This window comes from Poeciliopsis prolifica, unplaced genomic scaffold, assembly GCF_027474105.1.
Source record: "Poeciliopsis prolifica strain line A6 unplaced genomic scaffold, Auburn_PproV2 SCAFFOLD021, whole genome shotgun sequence".
Classification (NCBI taxonomy): Eukaryota; Metazoa; Chordata; class Actinopteri; order Cyprinodontiformes; family Poeciliidae; genus Poeciliopsis; species Poeciliopsis prolifica.
In genome coordinates, this window is record NW_026562396.1 from 6,511,205 (window position 1) to 6,532,177 (window position 20,973).

Below are 20,973 nucleotides of genomic sequence, written 5' to 3' on the forward strand. Positions count from 1 at the left end.
AAATTATTTAAGCATGTTTTATTCTCAGTCATTTCTTAAAATGTCCAAACATTAACAAAACGTTAGCATTTTCAAATGGTTGTACTGTTGCATAGTCTATCTATCCAGCCGTTGGCTATGCCTGCCTATGCTACTTTATTCCTTGAAAATGACTCAAAACTCCAACCTGAATGCTGCGATTTTAGCTAATTGATGTCAATCCCCTTATTTAAATACATTATTCGCTCCAAGGGTAATACCTTTAATCTCCAAGTTCTTCAGTGGGAAGTAAATGATTGTTCTTCTTCTGCTGCAGTCGTTTTCTCATTGTGGTAGGTTCAAATGATCATGCAGGTGTGATTAGCAGTTTGTGTTTAACATGATAACCTACCTTTCTAATGACATGTTGAGACACTAATGACATTTTAGACTGCTTGGAGAAGCTGCTGTTTTTTTCTCGGGTTTTCGTTGGTGACGGTGTAATTGCTGTAACAAGACGAGGTGAAAAGAAGCTATTGTGAAAAGAATAAAACATCTCCTAATGTCTGCTCTCATTTTCGCTCTTGAGTATGCTGCCTTCAAATATCTCTTCCAGAGTGGAGAGAAGTCTAAACGGGGTACTGGATTTGCTCAGTGTTTCCCTTTCAAACGGGTGATAGGTGGTTTGTAGCAGCTGAGACATGATCGTATAACTGTGCATCAGCGTCGGATCTACCCTATACAGAGCAAAGCACACAAACCTGATTTATTTTTTTTATTGATTGTAAGCGGCATGACTTAACAATTCTTTCCCTGCTCCTAATGGACACGAGTCCAATTCCCCCAGGTGCTACATGGCTTAGTGTCTAATTTAAGTACATCCTACATCACAGCTAAATAGAATATATAATGTTTTACTGAAGGAAAGAGCTTGCATTCAAGGGTTTTTTTTTTGTTTGTTTGTTTTTTTGTTATTATTTTTTCAGGTCTCTGTTCATGTTTTAACCAAAACTGGTGGTTCACTATGTCTTCTGGGTTTCTCTGTGATTTCTGATGTGTGCCTTCCTGAGTAAGAGATAATAGAGAGTGGTGTTATAGAGACGGTAGAGAATGAAAATGCAAAACACATGGCTGTTATCTTTATAGTGTCCATCCCTAAGTTCATTATTACGCATGGCCAGTCTCAGAAATTGCCTCCGTTAGCCAGTGGTGTAGTCTTTGTCCATTCCTCTCGCACTTATTTCAGTTAATAAAGGTTTGGTTATATCAGGCCTTATTTGGGACGCTAATCATCCTGAAGCCACAGTTGTATATCGCAATAACTATCCGGAAACCTTTAAAAAGTAATATCAAAAAACCTTCAGCTCAACAGCTGAAGTATTTGTCCGAACATGCAATGTCTCAATAACAACAACAACAAATCAACAATAGTCTACAGAAAGAACAAATTATGAGTAACAGAACTACTTCCACTATGAACCCCACAACTCTAGAAAAACAGTAAGCGAATGCGGAAGTGTTAGGCTTATCTAACCCTTATAGTAAAAATTTTTCAGGCTCTGGAGTGCAAACTCCAAAATAACTCTCTTATCACACTATTAAATATCTGCCTTGCTTGTCTGTGTTGTAGGAGGAAAACATTGCCTCGGGTAAATATTGCCTCAATGAGTCATTTCCTAGCATTTGACTCTGTGTCATGTAAAGTTTGATTTCCAGCTAAGTCACAGATTTGTTGTTGGTGTTTCTGACATTTGTTGGAAAACGTCCCAGCATGAGCATCACAACTCTGAGCCACCACAGATACTCCACATACTGCCACAGAATTGACAACAGTGCTTTTGAAATGTTGAAGCAACATTACCGATAGCATGCTGCGTTATGCAGAGTTTCTGTCCGCACTGATGAAGAAGTTGTTGCGTTGTGACAATTAATAGACAAATTTGGAGCAACACAGAAAGATCCCCTTTGATCTACTTTCCAATTAATTTAGCTAATATGTTAGTTGATCACTCAGGGACGCTCAGTCTCACTCTAGAAATTTCCGAACAGCACTTCATCTTCTTTGTCTTCATATGCTAACATACATAGCTAGATAAGAAATGAAAAGACACAGACTTTTTGTTTGTTTTTTTTTCAATAAAAAATATTTAACTGTCAAATCCATAATAAGCACTTAGAGTGTGTATTATTTTCCATTTTCTCTGTTTTTTCTGTATTATGCGAATGTCTGAGGTAGGTAAACATTATATTTAGTGTGGAGTGGAAAAAGAAAACACATTTTGCTTTTTTTTTTTTACATAAAGGAAAAAAGCAAAATTGATGAATTATTGGTTCTGTAAAGGGACAGCCTTTTGTACAGTGCAGAATTTTAAACAACTTCTTCTGATTTCAAATTAAGGGCCAATCAGAAAAGGGCTAGAGGGAAACCTTAGAAATTAGAAGTCATCCTTAATGACAACTGAAGGATTGTCAGTCCTCTGGAAATGTAGGAGTGGGTTAGTAGATTTTCCTTTGATAAATGCTCACCAGCATCTGTAAGTCACATGTATTTGTTGTCTCGCATAAAGATGTTGCACATCTGTGCATGAAGTGTGCGCCTGGTAATGCTAATCTGTTCTATCTGCTGTGGAGAGTGTTGTAGCTCTCTCTAATTTGCACATCATGTTTGATGCAACACCCTGCATCTGTCACACGCTAGAGAGTGATTATGTTTAAAGGAATGTAGATTTAAAACACATCTGTCTACTGTTTGTACAAAGTTACTCAGGCACATTAATTTTTAGCTTTTCATTTCTAATGATTTCATAAAAAGGCTTGTCAGACGAGGCTGTTTTCCCCGAGTCCCTCCAAGCAGATTTTGACTGCCTCTTTGCTGAAATCCCTGTAGAGGATCAAAGATGAAGGTGAACACTTAAGAGCTCACATAAATTTCCTGTGCTTGCATCCGTTTGAAAGTTTAGAAAACAGTTGTTTTTTTTTTGTGCCACACGCAGCATTTATTGACGGTAATCAGACAGGAAGTGGGCTGAGAGGAAGACACTTTGCAAAGGAATCAAACCCTGGGCAGCTGCCTTAAGAAATAACATCCTCCATATATTGGACACGCCCGCTCTGCATTTACATCTTGTGCAGCCTCAGCATCTCTTCCTATGTTTATGGTTCCGGCAAGATGTGACAGTTCATAAAAATGTAGATTCTTTCTTATGCGGGTCTTGTTTTCAGCTGATTTTCAGCTGAATTTAAATAAGAACCCGATGGCCCAGATGCTACAATCCACTTGAAAGGACAAATAATAAAACCATCTGTTTCTTTTCTCACCACATAAAACCTCTGCAGGATTCGTCTCAAAGGGCTCCGCGAAGTGATGACAAGACCCAGTGTGTTTGCTTTGAGATTTTCCCAAAGCTTTTGTTGTGAAATTTAAAACTATTTGCAAGATATCTGCGGATGATTAAAAGAAATGTTACAGTATGTCAAGTGATGCATTTGGCGTGTCATCGGGACCGTTAATCTCCATTCCTCTTGCCGATGAATCCGAGCAGCTGCTGTGGCGTTGGAAGTCTTTATAAGATGTTTGGTAATCTGGGATGCCTAATCGTGTTTTAATGAATCACTTGTGGCTGTGGGGCAAACCTGCTCTCTCTTGTTGTGGCACATTAACAAAGGCAGTAACTGATAAAACCTTCTTGTTTAGTCATTATAGGTTTTTCAGTTGCTGCGTCTGAACAGCCAGTGCTTGGGTTTCTTTGAAACGGTTTCTGTTTAGCTCAGAACAGTCTGCAACAATCTGCCATGACAAAGTAGGACATCATAACGCACGGCTGCCAGAGAAGCTATCCGTCTTCTTCTTCATGTCTTTGAAGTGTGGGCAGGTGAGCAAATTTCAACCTAAACTGTGGATGCAATGGAAATTCTCTGCACTGCATCTGTTGCACGATGCAGAACCACTAAATGAAATGGTATTCAGCATGACAAAAACACAAAAGTGAAGGGAAAGGCAAGAATACACAGTTAAATTAAAGTACTGTTTGTCGCAGAAGAAAGATTTCCAGTGTTTGGGATTTCTCTACTTTCCTTCAACAATCACTCCAAGACCTCCACTTTGTTTTACCCATAAAGTAGCTGTTTAGTGAAGGCTTTTTTGTCTCCTTCCAATTCTTTCCAATGTCCAATAATCACTGTTAGCTAAAATAGCACGTATCGTTTCTCAGACGTGTCTAGCTCGGCACTTATTTATATCTTGTGCATAGAACAAAACTGCAACATATCATTTGTTCAGCACTTCTACGGCTCTGACTCATTTGTTGTATCCTTTCATTTCCATTTTGGCCCAGCCTACTCCATTTCCTACAAGTTACAACCAAAACAGTATGTGCCCGCATGCTGAGCCAGTCCATTTATTTCTGTCAAATATTTTGATGAATAGTTGAGAAAATTAACTGCTTAAACCTTGACTTCCTGATCCATCCAGTGAAACTATGACAGCCTACTGCTGATATTTAAATTGGAGTCATATAATCACATCTACCTGGTTAGGTTTTTTTAAGAGGTTATAGAAAATGTCTGTATGACAAGTCATCAAACTATGTATAAAAAGTCTCCAGGACTGACATGCATGTCCAGTTGTAGATGTTTGGTTTCTGTGTAAAACGACCAAAGCAACAAAAGGCGAGCTGCATGTAGTGAGCAGCACTTTGGCACACCTATGTCGTTTCTATTTCATCACAAATGTATTGCATTGAACACAAATGTGTTTAAGGTTGCCCTGCGTGATGTGAATACAAAGGAATAATTAGTGTTAATTGTGTGTCAGAAGAATTACCTGTTACCCTAATGAGCTGCCATAAAGTTTGGTTCGTTTCAAACCTTTGTGACAAGTTCAGCAAAGTTCATTAAGTTCAGAACATGCACTTTTTCTACATGTTTTTTTTTACTATCAGCTGGTTATATTTGAAATATCCATCTGTGCATGCAGTTCTGAGCAAGATGAAGTGAAGGTTTTGCTTGGGGAAAAAAATGCCAATTCTTCTTGTAAAAGGTATCCTATCTGCAACCCAAATTGTGCCTCTAAGTAACTCTTCAAACATTAAATAACGCATTTATTATTGCATGAGTTTTGCCTCGGGTAACTTCAAAGGCAGAAGCTCCAGTGAAATATGTGCAAAATCCTCAAACCAAAAAAATGTAACGTATTGGAATTTCTTAAGCTGACAGAACTAAGCTCTGAGCAGTTTTTGAAACATTCATCACTAATTTCCAGCGGACTAAACAGATGCAATGAGCTTTCAGTGTGCACGACTTCTTCTGACAGCCTATTTATGTCCAACGTTGTTTGGCTGACAGACGTTAAACTGTTCAAACACAAGCTGAGTTCTGCTGGTTGTCCACTTCCACAGGAAGTTAATCTGCTGTTGGCAAGTTCCTCATTATGTATGTTTGTATTGGGAATGTGGGCCAGGAGGAAAAGCAGAGCTTATTACAAGAGCAATGTGATCCCTAGAGAGGAGAGTTGTTTTTAAGCCTGTTCTACTCACCATTGGCCTTATGATGACGCAACCAGGCCTCTGGATGTAATATTTGCATCTGTTGATTTATTACTAAAGACATTTGTTGTTTAGATTTATTTACAGTTGAACAACAAATAGCCATCATTATCCGGTTAATATAGTGCGTGACACCGTTCTTTAGATCACTGCAAGCTTTTCCCACCACGTTTTTTGCAGTGCTTATCTGGACCCCTTGTTTCCGCATCAGCATCTGTTCTTTCCATTTCCACCCCCGAGACGCAGTGGATCAAGCGCCGTAAAACCAGTGCTGTCTCAGCAACAAGTGTTTGTTGAGAACCTTCGCCTGGGGTCACCCAAAAAAACAATTAAAAGGTTTTGAGGTCCATTTCTTAAAAAGTCCTGAGTTAGTTTTTCGTTTGGACAAGATTTCTTAAGGAACAATGAACATATTCTGGTGAGATGAAGACATGACTTTGCAGGGATGATGTGACAAATAGTGGGATTTGCGTAGATAAATTGTCTTGTTACACTGCAGCTGTGGAGGAATGACCAGATGTTCAGCAGAGGAGCCAGTTGGAGTCGGAATGACTCTTATGACAAGAAAAAAAAGCTTGCTAAAAAAGAAAACATTCCTATGAAACTACTCCAATGGAGGGATATTACTTGACTGATTCATGTGAGAAGACCAAATCATTAAATAAGGAAGAGGATAAATAAGCATGAAAAGATCAGCATCCTTTCAACATTCGGATTTCATAGACTCCTTCATCCAGTTGATCCAAATTCACCTCTTCAACCTGCCTTCCTTGTGTCTCAAAGTTATGGATGGATTAAGTGTGTAAGTGCAACATTTCCAGTTTTTTGTAAAAGGAAACGGTTGAAGTGAGGCATGAATTGGAATCATATTTTGGACAGATGGGCAGACTCTCCCTTCACCTCCACTCCAGATTTTAAATCAAAGCGAAACAGGTGGAGGCAAAAGCACTTTGGGGAATATAGAAACCTTTGTGCTCCATGTTAATGTGAAAAACTGTCATTCTCAACTTTCCTCACACAACATTTTTTATTTTTAGTTTTTTATTTCATTTTATTTTCTTCTTTCCGGGACTTCAACCCAGAATAACGCCAATCTCCATTCCCCAGGGAGAAAGGTTTATCGGATCCTTGACCATTTTAGATTTTATCATTTAGAATTTGCTAAGTGAATTTGTTAGCCTGAGTGAATATCCCACCTGATAACAGTGGTTTTGAGTTTGTTGATCCCAGGGCTGGAGCCGTGGAGCCGACCTAAACGAGGTGTGAGGCTGGAGTCTAGTCCAGGTCGGTTCCAAAACGCTGTCCATTGACGTCCTCGGATGTCCCGTCGAAGGATCTGGGTCACGGCACCAAATTGTCGTGGGAAAAAAACTATTTCCAAGCACTGTTCAGAAAAAATCACTCAATCAGGTTTATTTATGAATAAACCTCAGAGCTCATAGGACAATCAATAATGAAGCAGTTTCTGGATGAAAAGCTCTTCCAGGCAGAGACTACACATGAGTTTTATACCAAGGATAAAAGCTCCTAAACAAGAGGCGAGACAGTCTGGTTCTGATGCAGCTGTGGAAAACAACTCCCAACCTTGTACATGTAACCCAAATAGCTTCGTCTTGGTGGGACTACACAGGAACTTAGAATAAACATATAGAAATACAACTAGCAGATGTGACCTTATTGTAATTTTCCACTTCAAAAGTCAACTTTTGCTTTTGTCGTGGTAAGTCTCCTACTGCTTTCAGGCAATAACTGTGTAATTTAATTTATCAAGGACACATTCTATAATTAGATAATGATTTTCTAAGATACCTTTTACAAGCAACAAAAGGAACGTGGACTATCCCTTTAAACATTAGTAATTGACCCTATATATCATGTTTTAGCTGTAGGCACTTATAACTGGCGTCATGTCCAACATGTGTGTATAAAAATGTAAAATGTTGTTTAGCAAAATACTTTATTGAACCCAAAGGGAACTTAAATGTTGTGACTCAAACTATACAATTTATCCTCTTCAGAGAGTTGTTGTAGTTATAGCAGGCAGAAAGAGTCGCCTGTAGCAGTCTGTATCACAGTGCTTCTGAAGAAGCCTCTGACTGAGGAAGCTTTATTTTAAAGCACTCCAATGAAGAGGACATTCAGGGTTGTCCGCAATGGTCGGGATTTTACAAAGAATCCTTCTTTATCGTCTCCAGATTTTCCAGGTAGTCCAAAGAACAGAACCAGCCTTCTTAATCAGCTTGTTTTGCCTTTTTAAGTCCCTGGACCTAAAGATGGCAGAAGAGATTACACACTTCACAACAGACTGACAAAAGATATGCAGGATCTTGCTGCAGACCTTTAAGAACCTAAGCTTCCTCTAGAAGCACAGTCTGCCCTGTCTCGTCTTGTAGGCAGCTTTACTGTTGCAGCTCCTGTCCAGTCTGCTCTCCAGGTGAACTCTGAAGTATTTAAACTCCTCCACCAACTCCACTTCTTCGCCCACGTTCAATCTGATCACGTTTTCTTGCATTCAAGACAGAAGAACATCTATTCTTTCTGCAACTGCTCCATGTTTCTTTCCCTTAGCCTAGTGTGTTGTGGCTAACTAAAAACACACTAGCTAAACGCTAAAGTTGCAGCAGTGATCACTGTCGTTTTTAATCGCTTACATATTTTGCTTTTATGTAGCCAGAGTATAATGTTGTGAGCATTACCGTCTCTCATGCAGTTTTAGCTTGTTGCTTTGCCATAAAAAGTCAGTAGGAGCTAGCAAATGTAATGCACAATGTTTGAACAACCGGTGTTGCTCTTACCCTTCAAATAACGCTGTGAAATCTCTCCGGTTGCAGATCAGCCTCTCGTTGGTTGGTGTCAAACAGAACTAGACCAACTCTATTTATGTCAGTACATGTATGAAGAAAGTTAATACATGGCTGTTGTTCAAAGCTGTATGCAGTTAAACACACAGGTCCATTATTTATAGTGGTCAAATCCCAACCAGCGCCTTCTGGGGATAGTGTGGAATAATCACATGTTCACATGTGTAACCACTGTATGAATATATACATCAGCTGTGGCCGTAAACAACAGTGGGAGTATATCCAACTCTCCTAATGTATCATGAACTTGCAAAGCATGAACACATGACACAAATATGGTGCAGCAGTACTTGTGATGTTCTGAAAACCGGGACTCGCATCATTTGTATTTGGGTTATTATGAATAAAGGCGCAAATTTTTCTACTGTGAAAAAAAGGGAAACTATCTTTATTACCACCCCTGATTAAGCTTAACGACTGTTTAATTAAACATGAGGTGCTAAAAGGCCAGACCTTTAGGTCAACATCAGCGTGCGAGCTTTTAATGGCATTTTAAAAAAGCTCAAAAGAACTTACTGTATCAACTAATACCAGTAACAATTTTTAAAAAAAACGACAGTATTAATGAGCGACTAAATACACCCTCACTCTACTTTCCATCACCACATTTGCTGTCCCTGTTTTGTCAGACTCTGGATTTCTGGAGAGTTGTGACAAACTGTCATGTGCGTGACTAAATCGACTCAACGGTGCAGTGCTGGTTGGAGGAATCACTCAGCCGTTTCAGCCCCTGAGCGTCTGTGGAAACAGCTTCAGGCAGGGAGGTTTGGACAGACCCAGCAATGGGAGAGACTCTGTTCTCTGCAGTGGGAAGCACGGCTGATGCGTCTTCCTAACCTCTTGCAAACAGCATGCCAGCACAAGTCTCAAACAGCACCTCCTCTATCCACTTGTAAATTCACTGGCTCGGCAGCGCAGGAAGGGAATTTAAATTAGGTGTGACTAACGGCAAGATGGGAATCCAGGCAGTTTCCCTCCCCTCTTGCTGTTGCTCCCCTGGCTACTGGGGTTTTGTACACATCCACTTTCCTGCAGTGCTTGAGGCTGTCAGCTTGGTTTCACATTCAAAATGACTTCAGCTGGAGGTGCATTAGCTCGACCAGACGGGAGAGGAGAAGATAAAAAAGGCAACATCGCTGGGGTGAAGCGCCAAAAAGGAAGAGGAGAAAAAAAGTGAAACCATCAGATTTACACTTTTACCATATCTGCAGAAATCAAGAAAATTGGGAATTTCTTGTGCAAAATATTTTTTTTCTTTTCTTTTTTTGTGGCGCTGCATTGATCTACCAATTAGAGCTGGATACATAACTGAAGCCAGACATGACTTCTTTTTTTAGATTTCTCGTGCGGTCTGCGACTCATAATGGCCCAATCAAGTGAAGAACTCAACACTACACAAGCTTTGTGTAGTGTTGAGTATACAGATTGAATACAGATTCAATCTGTATTCATCTAAACACAAGACTCCAGTTTTTTCTGATTTAAGGACCAGTTTTGGACATGTGCAGCTGTAGAAACCTGAAAATCTCCAGGAATTAAATCGATCACTTTGCTCCAGGAAACGACCCATTAATCTTCCACCTCACAAGAGGCGAGTCAATTGGGCAGTCCGTCTTTCAATTTAGCTCTGGACACATTCAGACTGAGCTTTTATTCTCTTTAAGACTGAATTTCAATGCAGCGATGCACCACTTAGCCTTACTCCTCGGTTTTGAACGGTCGCAGCAGAATTAGAGCTGCACTTTAAAAATATTGAACTTTAGGTGTTTTCACTCATGTCTTTAGAAATGTTAGATTCAATTATATATTCATCTAAATAAATCTAAATGGTCATCTGGGGGGGAAAAAAGTACCATAAATTATAATACCAATCTGGAGATGGTAGTTTAAATCCACAGATTGGGAATATTTCATAGAGCGATGTCATAAAGATTGATTGGCTATGTTACCATATAAAACATGCAGATAAGTTAATATATGCTGAAAAGTTAAAAGATTTCCAAACATTTGACCTATACTCAACATAAATAAAGAAAAGCAGTGATCCATTAACAATTCCCAGAGGAATCCCAGAGTGTTTTGCAGCACTTATTATAAGCAAACTGTTTCCTTAGACTCGTCTTTAGATGAAGATCTGCTTTAAAAACTTTTGTAAAACACACATCATTAATAGTAGGTCAAGAGATAGCTCTGCTGAAAATAAACTGTAGGTTTAGGTTATACAACCTAAACCTTGTATAAAATGCCAAACACCATCTTCTAAATGTCTGAACTGAAGGTTCTTTGCCTATGATGTAGTTTCTTATAAAGCACACATTTGATTTGGGCTTTTTTGGAATATTTCTCAACTCTGGCTCCCTGTTCAAGCCACTGAATCCTGCCATTAAGTTAAGGTTTGAAAGAGCCCTTTACACTTTCAGCTACTTCTTACTCTCGCCTCGGTTTCTTTGTGCCAGGGTTTTTTTTCTTTTTTCGGTGGGAACCCATTGGGAATCACTGAAACAGATAGTTTTCAAGGTGTTACATTCAATCAGAGAGCTGCCGGGTGCTCCATTTTATCTCCCTTTTCTGTGTCACCATTTGTAGGCATGAAGCAATTTCCTCATGCCAGTGTGCCTTCAGAAGGTGCGCTAACATGCGCGCCGTATGCATAGCTGTTCCGGGTTTATTATTCAGGTGCATTGGGATTGATGTGTGATAAAAAAGATACAAAAGGGAAAATAGGATTCATCCGTTTTTTTCTTTTTTTTTCTCAGTGCGTGGGCAGTCGCTCTTAGACAGAAACACCAACCTGGCAATTATTCCTATGATTATTATTGCAAGGAGGCTGATGGACTGCGTGTTATTGATGTCGGGGAGGATGTCAGCGGACCTCTATTTCATTCTAATAAATACTCTTTGCACTCCTGCCCCTGGATTTCCAAGGGATTACGCGCGGCCGCTTTCCATCTGCAATGAGCTGCACTTCCCCATTATCTGTTACAGTAATAGTATGCGGGCAGTTATATTTCTTATTATGGGAAAAGACTATTTAAGTTTAGTGGACGTCTAAGTGTGTCTGTGTGGCTCGGCGTGTGTTTTTATGGTCTTGATGATGGAGCTGGCCCTCTGCAGACAACCTGTGCTTATTTTATGGCCTTCTATCCCCAGCTGCAGCGCGCGGGCAATAAACCTCTCTCTAGCAATCTCCAAACAGTGCAGCAATCAATGGGAAATTATCTCAGCCAATCGATGGTCCTGCCTTTCTGTTTCTCTCTCTTTTTGCCTCCACCAGCAGTGTCCTCCGTCGCGCCCCGCTCTCATCCCCATCCCTCGTGTCTCCTTTTTTTCTTCCTTTGCTTTTTCTCTTTTTTTTTTTTTTTTCCACCCACTCCTTCACACCTCGCCTTCTTCTTTAACTTGCATTCCCTGAAGCTCTTCTTGACTCCACAGCATCTATTTTGAAAAGCGACAGCTCAGCAGCTCCAGAGCCATTAGCCAAAGTCGCTTTTTATTCTTTCACAGGGAATATTTAACGTTTCTGGTCGGGGTCTCCTGGCAGCTGTCTACTTGTAAGACCCAGGGTTTCTCCTCCCGCTCGTCGTCCTCCGGTTGACAGCAAACAGTTGCTCAAAACCTTGTTATTGTTCTCCTGTTTGCTGAGAGGATATGTTTTAATGAGGGGAGGCAACTGTCTAAAAGACGCTTCCTAAACGGTTGTCTTTCATTTATCGCAGAGCCGGTGCTGAGCTTCGCTCTTTAGTAACACTGGTACCAGTTAATCAGTCGTGGGATCAGACGTGTCGCGGTTCCAGCTTTTCTTCTTCAGATCTGAACCGCGTCCTCCACAGGCGGAGTTTAAGCTGTTTTATTGTAGCGAAAGATCCTATAACCCTTAGTATGCTAAAGAGATCATTCAAAGTTATGATTCCTCAGGGAAAGATGTCAGCAACATTTGACTCTTTAGAAAGCTGGAAAAACTTTTTTATCTTTTGCTTTGTTGTGTTTTTTAATCTAGAAGCTCAAACCACTTAAGCCATCTCTCACTTTTCACACAGTTCAGTTTCTCCGCTGTAGCTATAGGTGGCTTTCTGTGGCTAATCTGCAGCAAACGGTTAGGCCACATTTCCAAAACGCGGTTGAGCTCAGCCAACAAGTCTTCTGGTTTTTGGTCGCTGCCAGCACCTGGTGCTTTCATTTTTAGCATCACCTCGCAAAGCCGAGGCAGTTCTTGAAAGGGACATGAAACAAGAGCTGTACTGTCACACATGTCCCAGTGTGTTGCAGAGATGTTGCTGCACTCATCGGCATGCAGCTGTCACCTTTCTAACACCTTTGTTTCCTGAGCAGGTCAAAGAGCGCACCGCATCTTTCACTTTCGCTTTCTTTTGATATAAGCGATGTTCAAATGTTAGTTTGTGTCTTGAAAGAAAATGAAATGGGAGGAGGGTCAGGGTTGCAGATTGTCAGAAGCTGCTAGACAATGAACTAACTTGTTGAAGACTAAAGAAATTAGTTGTTTTTAATTACCAGGTGAACAAAGGAGTAAAACATGTTAAAATTCAAAGAGACTGGGTAAAAGCCTTAGACACACACAGGCGGTCAAATTTGTGTTTTTCCATTTCAAAATAAAATATGAAAAAAAAAGAAAAGTGGGTGTTTTATTTTTTTAGTTTTCAAAACTAAGAAACTAAATAAAAAACTTAAAATAATTTTTAAAATGCGTTTTTTCATATTGTTTTAATGGTTAAAGCAATGATGGACTTTATTGTTTGTTTGCGCACCATTTGGGAACTCATGGCCCAACACATTGCTAACACATTACATTTTCATTTGGCACTTCGGAAACAACCAAAGTCTCACCATCAGCTTTTGCCAATTCAGTTACAATCGCATATCAGTTTATTTCTCTTCGTAGCAAACCTTTGTGATGTATTAGAGAGAGACATGCTCCAAAAAGTCCTTCTAAAGCAGGCGGTGCAAATGAATAAAACGGTACATTTTCTGAAATCTTACACCTATTTTTGATTGATTGTGATTCTGATGTTGGGTTTTGCCCAGTCGTCTGAATTAAGTTAGATTACAAGCCCTGATCAAACCAAAATAACATGATAAACCTCCTGCTGGTAAAATATTATAGCTGTATTACCACATGAAGTAACTTTAGACTATAAGTAGACCATAAATTAGCTTAATGGCATGTAGGGGACATCCTGTACAAATTGACACAGGGTTGGTGCAAAACATCCGGTGGTAATAAAATCCGTCTTGTTCTGGAAAAACTTGCTTTGAAAAGATTCAGACTAAAAGAGGGCAAAAATAACACAGCAACCAAATGACCCAGCGCTGTTATTCAAAATAATTAATGTCACCACTTTGTCGACGATGTTTGCTTTATAACAATGGCCGCAGTTTAGAATAACAGACATTTGACCTCGTTAATCCAGTAAAGTCCTGTAATCGTGTATTGCGTGTCCTCCAATGGGGTGAGCAGGAAGTTTGCTGATGTCATGTTAAAACCACACCATAGCTCATTAATAACCATAATGCTGAAACAAAACAAAGCAATCCCCAGAAGCTGATGAAAGTCTTGCTGTCTGGTTCTAGAGTCATCAAATGATTCACACTGCAATCCTTCCTTTCATGTAAGTAAATCTGCCCTTCTCTTTCTAAGAACACAAGTCTCTCAAATCGGCTGACATATTTACAACACTCAACCTGTTCCACCATGACAGCATTGGCACTTTGTTTGCAGAGCTCGTAGTTGTTCTTGAATTTTCACGCTTGGCTTTGCGTTTATGAGCGGGGAGCTAACCATGCCGACGACACAGACCGAGCGCTCATTCCCTCCACATTTGCTTTGACTCCGACAATCAGCTTGTTTTCATGTTTTGCCGATACGCGGCGTCTCGCGGAAACGTTGCCACGTTATGAGAAGAAGACAGGAAAAACATTTACCGCGGCGAATTTCCCACAATATTGATTCTGGCTCTGGCTTCCCCACCCCGTACAAAACACCCACCAGGAGAGCTGGGGAGGTCAGAACCAGTTGGAGGAGTTAGACGATCGGCTTCCCGGAACAGAGAGAGCCTGCCTATGCTGGTACAACACCGCTCTGACTTGGGCTCTGCTGAGCACAACTGCCATCTCTGGGTTTTATGATACAGTTATTGGGCTCTTACCATCTAATATTTATTTCCCTCTCCCCCACCCAGACACACACTCATCTAACAGACACGCGACAGTGGCTCTACTCCCTGGCCCTTGTCTGCTGAATGTTTCAAAAAGCATTTTAAACCTGGCATAAAATTCTGCTAAGATTAATTTGTTCTTAATGTAATCTTGGATAACCTCTTGGCAGCCTTTGCCAAGTAGTAATAATAAAAACAAAAACAAAAAAATCTGGAGAGGTTTCCTTGCCGAAGCAACACTCGCTTCTGGCAGAACCGAGACACACTGACAGCCATTCAAGACGGGCTTGGAAATGGTGAGCAAACAGCGCTTGTGCTAAACACCGTGTTTATACCGCTGCTACCCACAGAGTTCAGCCATAACGTGACAGCATGAAAAAAGAGAGCACGAGTGACAACTGCAGCTCCAGCCTGTCACACTTGCATCATTCTCATGCCTGCCTCAGACACGGGGAGAGAAAACAGCCGGCTAATGCTGCGGTTTCACAAACGGGAGGCTTGTGTGAGGCGGTGAGACACGGGGTCATTATTTGCTCTGCAGTTAAGGACAAGGTCGACACGGGTTATCGGAATCCAGCAGGGGTTGTTCTGCAGAAAAGGACAAAGCAGCGGAGCGTACTTTGGGAGGATGAGCTCTAATGGAGAAATGTGATCAATACTGGGGGATGCTGTATTGACAGAAAAAGGTTGCAGTTACGGTAGATTAGGAGGTCAGCTCTGGTCAACGGCTTGCAGGGGCATTTGTTGCTTTCATGGCCAGCAGCGTTTATATGAATAACAACGTGGCGAAACCCTTCCTGAAGATGCACTCTTCACAGAAGTGCTCAGATATTTACATTCTGTGGACCGTCAGACCAAGTAATGATGAATGGACGATGTTAAAGAAGCTAACACGTTTGTCTCTCACAGTTTTCAGCTGATGGTATACACTCACCTATTAGCTGCATCTCCAGAGTGCCATTCCTAAATGTTTTTTTTTAATGTTGTAACAATGCTTTTTGCTAGATATTAGTATAAGACATTTTTATGTTTTCATGTGATAATATACAGTTATATGCACGTTTGAGCTCCACTTTACACCTGCTCGTCAATTCGGCTCTTTGGTGACTTCCCTTGGCAGCTCAGTCATAAAAGTGATTTAACTTCAACCCTTCCTGCCATTGGATCACTAGAATCTAATGAATTATTAGATGTTTCATTTTGTGAACGAATGAGTTCTACACCTCTGTATGAATTAATACATTTGTAAATGAGTAAAAAAATAAAAGATGGTGAACATTTCTGTTGCATCACTGTAAACTGTCCCCACCAAAATGGACACCAGGAGTTTTGAACAGTCTGTGTTCAAAATAACGGCGTTCCACAGGGATCTGTATTGGTCCTGAGTAAATTCTTTGAACATAGATACAATTATGTTTATTTTTCAATCATCATTTGCATGTCGTTTTATGCTGATGATATATATATATATATATATATATATATATATATATATATATATTACATTGATATCAAGGCTGTTATAATAATCTAATTGTCTTTCATAAAACATTTTATTTCCACTGTTCTGAGACATTAGAATAATAATAACTGTATTAAAAACCTTCTCTTTGGTGATACAGGCCTGGTGTATTTGGCCAAGTTGTCGAACTTAACTTGAAGACGTGGCATTTAGTCGTTTCATTGTGTCTCGGTTTATGTTGCATTTAATGCTCCTGTAATTAAAGTCTGTGACAAATCTCTGAATTAAAGCACATCTTGTTTTGCTGCCAACAAAAGCTATTTTCCAGTCTCCGCTGTTGAATAAAAGGTCTCATTGGTCTTTTCCTTCATCATCTCGATGTCTCTGTGCATCAACCCGAGGCCGCCTGTAATCAGCAGCCCTTGAGCTCTCAGAAAGGTCATCCTGTCCCTTTGATGGTGTTTTGATTCATCCCTTCCTTTTTTTCTCTCCTCCCACCCTTCCTCTATTCCACCACCCCCCTTCACTCCCCCTCTTTCTTGCAGGGAAGCTGGAGAGCCACTATCACCAGGGTGCCAAGAAGGGGCTGGTCCCATCAGCTGCAGTGTGACACTAGAGGAAAGGCTCTTTGCTCACATGGCAAATTCACATTTTCTGGTCTCAACCTGGACTGGAGTTTATGACCAATGCTGTTTGAATCTTTGACTCTTATTACTTGCATTTGCAGCATTTCAATAAAAGTTTGATTATTATTATCAACGGCTATTTCTTTTGCGAATACCTTTGAAATTGTGTTTGTTCAAAAAACAAAAAAGATTCAGACTGCTCTTGTGGTCGCCCACAGATAGAGTTCAAGCAGAACCTAAACGGCTACTTGAGAAACGCAGCTCGACTTCCCTGGCCTGTCATTACCCGTCTTTCACTTAGAGCCACATTTACACGAACAATAGCACTTTGTTAAAAAAGCTCAGCCATGTCATTAGTTTCAATGAAACCATTTGATTACAGCAGCGAAGGGCGGAGGGGGTCGATGCCAAAGGCGACAACCAACAGGGGAAACAAGAATGCAGAAGATGGTTAACTCTGAATGAGCACTGCAATCAGTCATCCTCAATCAACGTTCGCTTATTTTTGTTGTCAGGTTTTCACCTCGAAATGGTAGCGCAGAGGAGGATGAAGTACTGAGAGTCGTCGGTTCCGGTAAGCCCTCGGTTTGGGATTTGCCTTCGATGGAATTTGATCCTCTTTCCGAGTACGTGTAGCGGCATGCCAGAACGGAGGATAACACTTGGACACATGGGTATTTTCAGCCCAAACAACATGCGTTTATCTTCCCTGGGTGTGTTCTTCCTGCTCATCTCCACAGAGCTTCAAACCTGTTTTCCACAACGAACTCCGCAAGACAGAGTTGATGATCCACTGACGCTTTTTAAAAAAAAAAAAGATGTATTCATTCGTATTGACGTTATCGATCATTTCAGAAAAACGCCAACAACATTCTCACACCCAGCATTCATAGCTCTCACTGTCGCAGCGGATTCTGAGGTTACAGTTTGTCACTTCGGCGTGTTAAACTGAATGCAAATGGTCATAAAACGCAGCCCACATGTGGGTTCAGTCTGCAGAGCCCACTGAGACCGAAGATCGCAGCAGTGATAGAGAAGGTTAAACTATGCAGCGCATGCTATTAAGTGTGTGTAATAGAATGTTGGAAAATGCTGGCAAACATGCAGTTTGTGAGTCACCTCTGCTCAGAATGAGGCAGGGCAGAAAACACTAAGAAGTAGCTGACGATGAAGACGTTTAGACTACAAGGAGAAAAGACATCATGTAAAAGTCAAGAAAAGACTGGACATGGACACATCCTGAATGGAAACACGGAGTAAACAACCAATCAAGGTTGGACTTCAACTTAACATCGAACCCATGAAGTGTTTACTGTAACGCAAACTTAAGCTAAAAATGTTATTGAGTAATTCAGCTTTTGATATTTGATTTTGAGGAGAAAAACCAAATCTTCCTTCTGAAGCTCTGCTAACTAAATGTTCTCAAGAGGATTTGTCAGAAGACGACATAGGTTGATGGGTGTGTCCTGGTTGCATTTTTAATGCAGACTGGAATGTGGACATGACTTAACAAGGTTGAGTCAAAATTCTTTCATAGCACCTGCAAAGGTGTGAGTCTGTGCCTCTTTGGGCTTTTCTTAGGTTGTTGGGTGGTAATAAAAGGGAATTTCGTAGTTTAATCATTTTTGGGTTTTTGTGTGGGGTTTTTTGCTAAATGTGGGCGTTTATATCATATCAAGTTACCTGCCTGAGAGTTTCTTCCTGTACTGACAGGACTCAAAAATCAGTTCGTTCTTCAATGGTGGGGTCAAACTGATTGGCACTCACTGTGAGCAAACTCTCGATTGCTAAATTAATGTCAATTTCAGCTTCTTGGCTTAGGACAAAGCACACTTGTCTAGAAAATATTAAAAGGAAGTTGAGTGGACACTGGTTAGGGCTTGAATGTTTCTCGTTTGTTTATGCCTCCTGTTTGGAACCATAAATGTCGCTCAGGAGGATTTATAAACACAGACACGAAACCTCAAATCTGGATCATCTTTGCAGTTTCCAACACAGGTCTGACACCATAAATATAACACTTGTTTGCAGTTTATAAACACTGATCTGACACGAAAATTCAACACGTGTTTTTAGCTTATAACCCCTCATATCAAAATTTAACATCAGATTGTTCATAAAAGGCATTTCGTTTCCAGGGACTACAGAACAAATCATGTGATTTAAATAGACAAGCTGCCGCCGTTCACTATAGTCACACATACACATTGACTGGAAGGAGAAAAGAAAACGATGTGTTTCCAATTTGGCCTTTCGGCTCGATATTAACTGCTTTATTTGCTGTTGTTTTAAATTGGAACTAGTTAAAATCAAGCTTCGCCCCAGTCCTCGGCTAGCACTTGAACTGGCTTGGTAGAAATATCAAGTAAAAGTCATTTTAAAAAAACTACCATGGTTAGATTAAAGAAACCTTATTACATAAGAGGTAGTAATCTGTAGTAGGAATACAGCCTTTGAAGTAACTCCCCTCCAAATACTAACATGAAAGTGTCATTTGCTACAATGTTCACTTCAAATAATGAAAACAATAGTCACGGTTTTGGATTCAAAAAATGATCCTGGAGTCCACTGCTACCGCTAACCATGAAGTGTTTTAATCACATTTTCGGCAGCTGCATTGAGAGTTTACACACTCTGCTTATTGGCCCCTTAACTGCTGCTATGACAGGCTGTTCCTGACATATTTCATGCACAATGTAATTTTATGTTTTCACTTGTTCCTGCATTGCCGTGTGTGTGCGTGTGTATTCCTCTCAAATGTGTTGAATGGCTCCTTGACTGAGCTGTTTCAAGCCCAGGGGTGTGTTTCACCAAGTTTTGAAAAGCATGGCGTGATTCACCAACACACACACACGCACACACACACACTCTCTCTCTCTCTGTCTGTCTCTCACACGCACACACACACACACTCTCTCTCTCTCTCTCTGTCTCTCACGCGCACGCACACATGAGGGGTTGTAATGTTTTCTCGCCAGTGCCTGGCATTGTGATTCGCCGTTGATTAGCTTAGATTTAGTCTTGTTTGAGTTGCAGATTAGCCACAACTCTGTGCTCCGCTCCATTCAGACTGAGGGCGCGTAATTGTACCAGCCCTCCCAGTAATCTCCCAGCCAGAGAACATAAGAGGTCTCCTTTGTAAAGATCTTCAATAGAAGGTGTGTGGTTTTTTTTTTTGTTTTTTTTTTTTTTTGTCAGAGATTGCCAAAGAATTGAGTGAACTGAGCCCCTAGTGAATTCGTGATGACAGCTACTTGCCCTGTGGGTGGCCTTTTTTTTTTTTTCCTCCTTCTTCTTCTTCTTCTGTTTTCCTACCTTCCAGATCGGCTGCGTTCCTCCGGATGGGAACAGACATCCAAGGTTCACATAAACAAGGGCTGTTTGCTGTTACACCGAACAATTAAGCACATGCAGTTGTTACTAAGCCTCTTTAGATAAACACCATGAGATCATGTGCTGTTGGTTTTTCTTGTACAAAAGATGATGTGATGTGCTTGAGTGGAGCAAAGGCTCACTGTGAACCTTTTAAATTGGAAAAAGACCTGAACTACAATGAACTCATTGATAAAACGGTTGCAGCGTTCATTCAGTTCACATGTGCGTATTATACTTCATTGGATGGAAAAATGGTGAGGAGGGTTTTTTGGCTTTTTATTTTTTTGGGGTGGGGGGGTTCAAAGCTGTACAAAAAGAATTATGTCAAAGAGGCAATTGGGGCCACCTACAGTACTTGCTGCCTGGTAAGGCGACGACCTAATCTTTTGGAAAGACGTCGCAGTAAGAGTCAGCCGTCTCATTTGAGCTAAGCCCTCAAATAAACAGGCTGTATTTGTATTCGTCTTCCAAACTCTCATTTTTCACATCCATAGCTGTGCAGTAGTTGTTTCCTAAGCCTGGTTTATGCTCGACACGTCTGAGTGGACCGAATTTTCCGCACTGTGCGCCTCTAAACTGTTGCAGCTACGCAGACAGTTCTGTGCAGGAAGAAGATGGAGGAGGAAAGAGACAAACGCTCGCAAACAGAAAAGTTTTTAAGATTACGCCCATAAAGACCACCACACTCACCAGTATGGGCCAACAGTACATATATATATATATATATATATATATATATATATATATATATATATATATATATATATATAAAAATCTGTTTGCTTTTCAGCTCCATGATAAAAATATGGAGCTGGGAACTTATTTCACTGTGGAAAAATGCAGTTGATGGAATAGTTAAACTCCATGAGTTTAAGTCTGTGTTCAGTCCATGGGTTATAGGTAAATTGGAATAAAAAAAAAATTGATTTTTTTTTATTATTTTTTTGGGGGTTTAACCACAAAACAAACCTTGGTCGA

The 20,973-nt window shown here is 40.5% G+C and overlaps 1 protein-coding gene across 1 annotated transcript in view; it reads left to right on the top strand.

Annotated features, from left to right (window-relative positions):
* The window catches only part of trip4 (thyroid hormone receptor interactor 4), an 85,237-nt gene extending 68,488 nt beyond the window's left edge, over window positions 1-16,749 (top strand). The window contains exon 13 of the mRNA XM_055044893.1: window positions 16,540-16,749. Within this exon, the coding sequence (XP_054900868.1) occupies window positions 16,540-16,604 (65 nt within the window). The 3' untranslated portion in view covers window positions 16,605-16,749. The remainder of the gene's footprint in view (window positions 1-16,539) is intronic.
* Window positions 16,750-20,973: the final 4,224 nt, after the last annotated feature.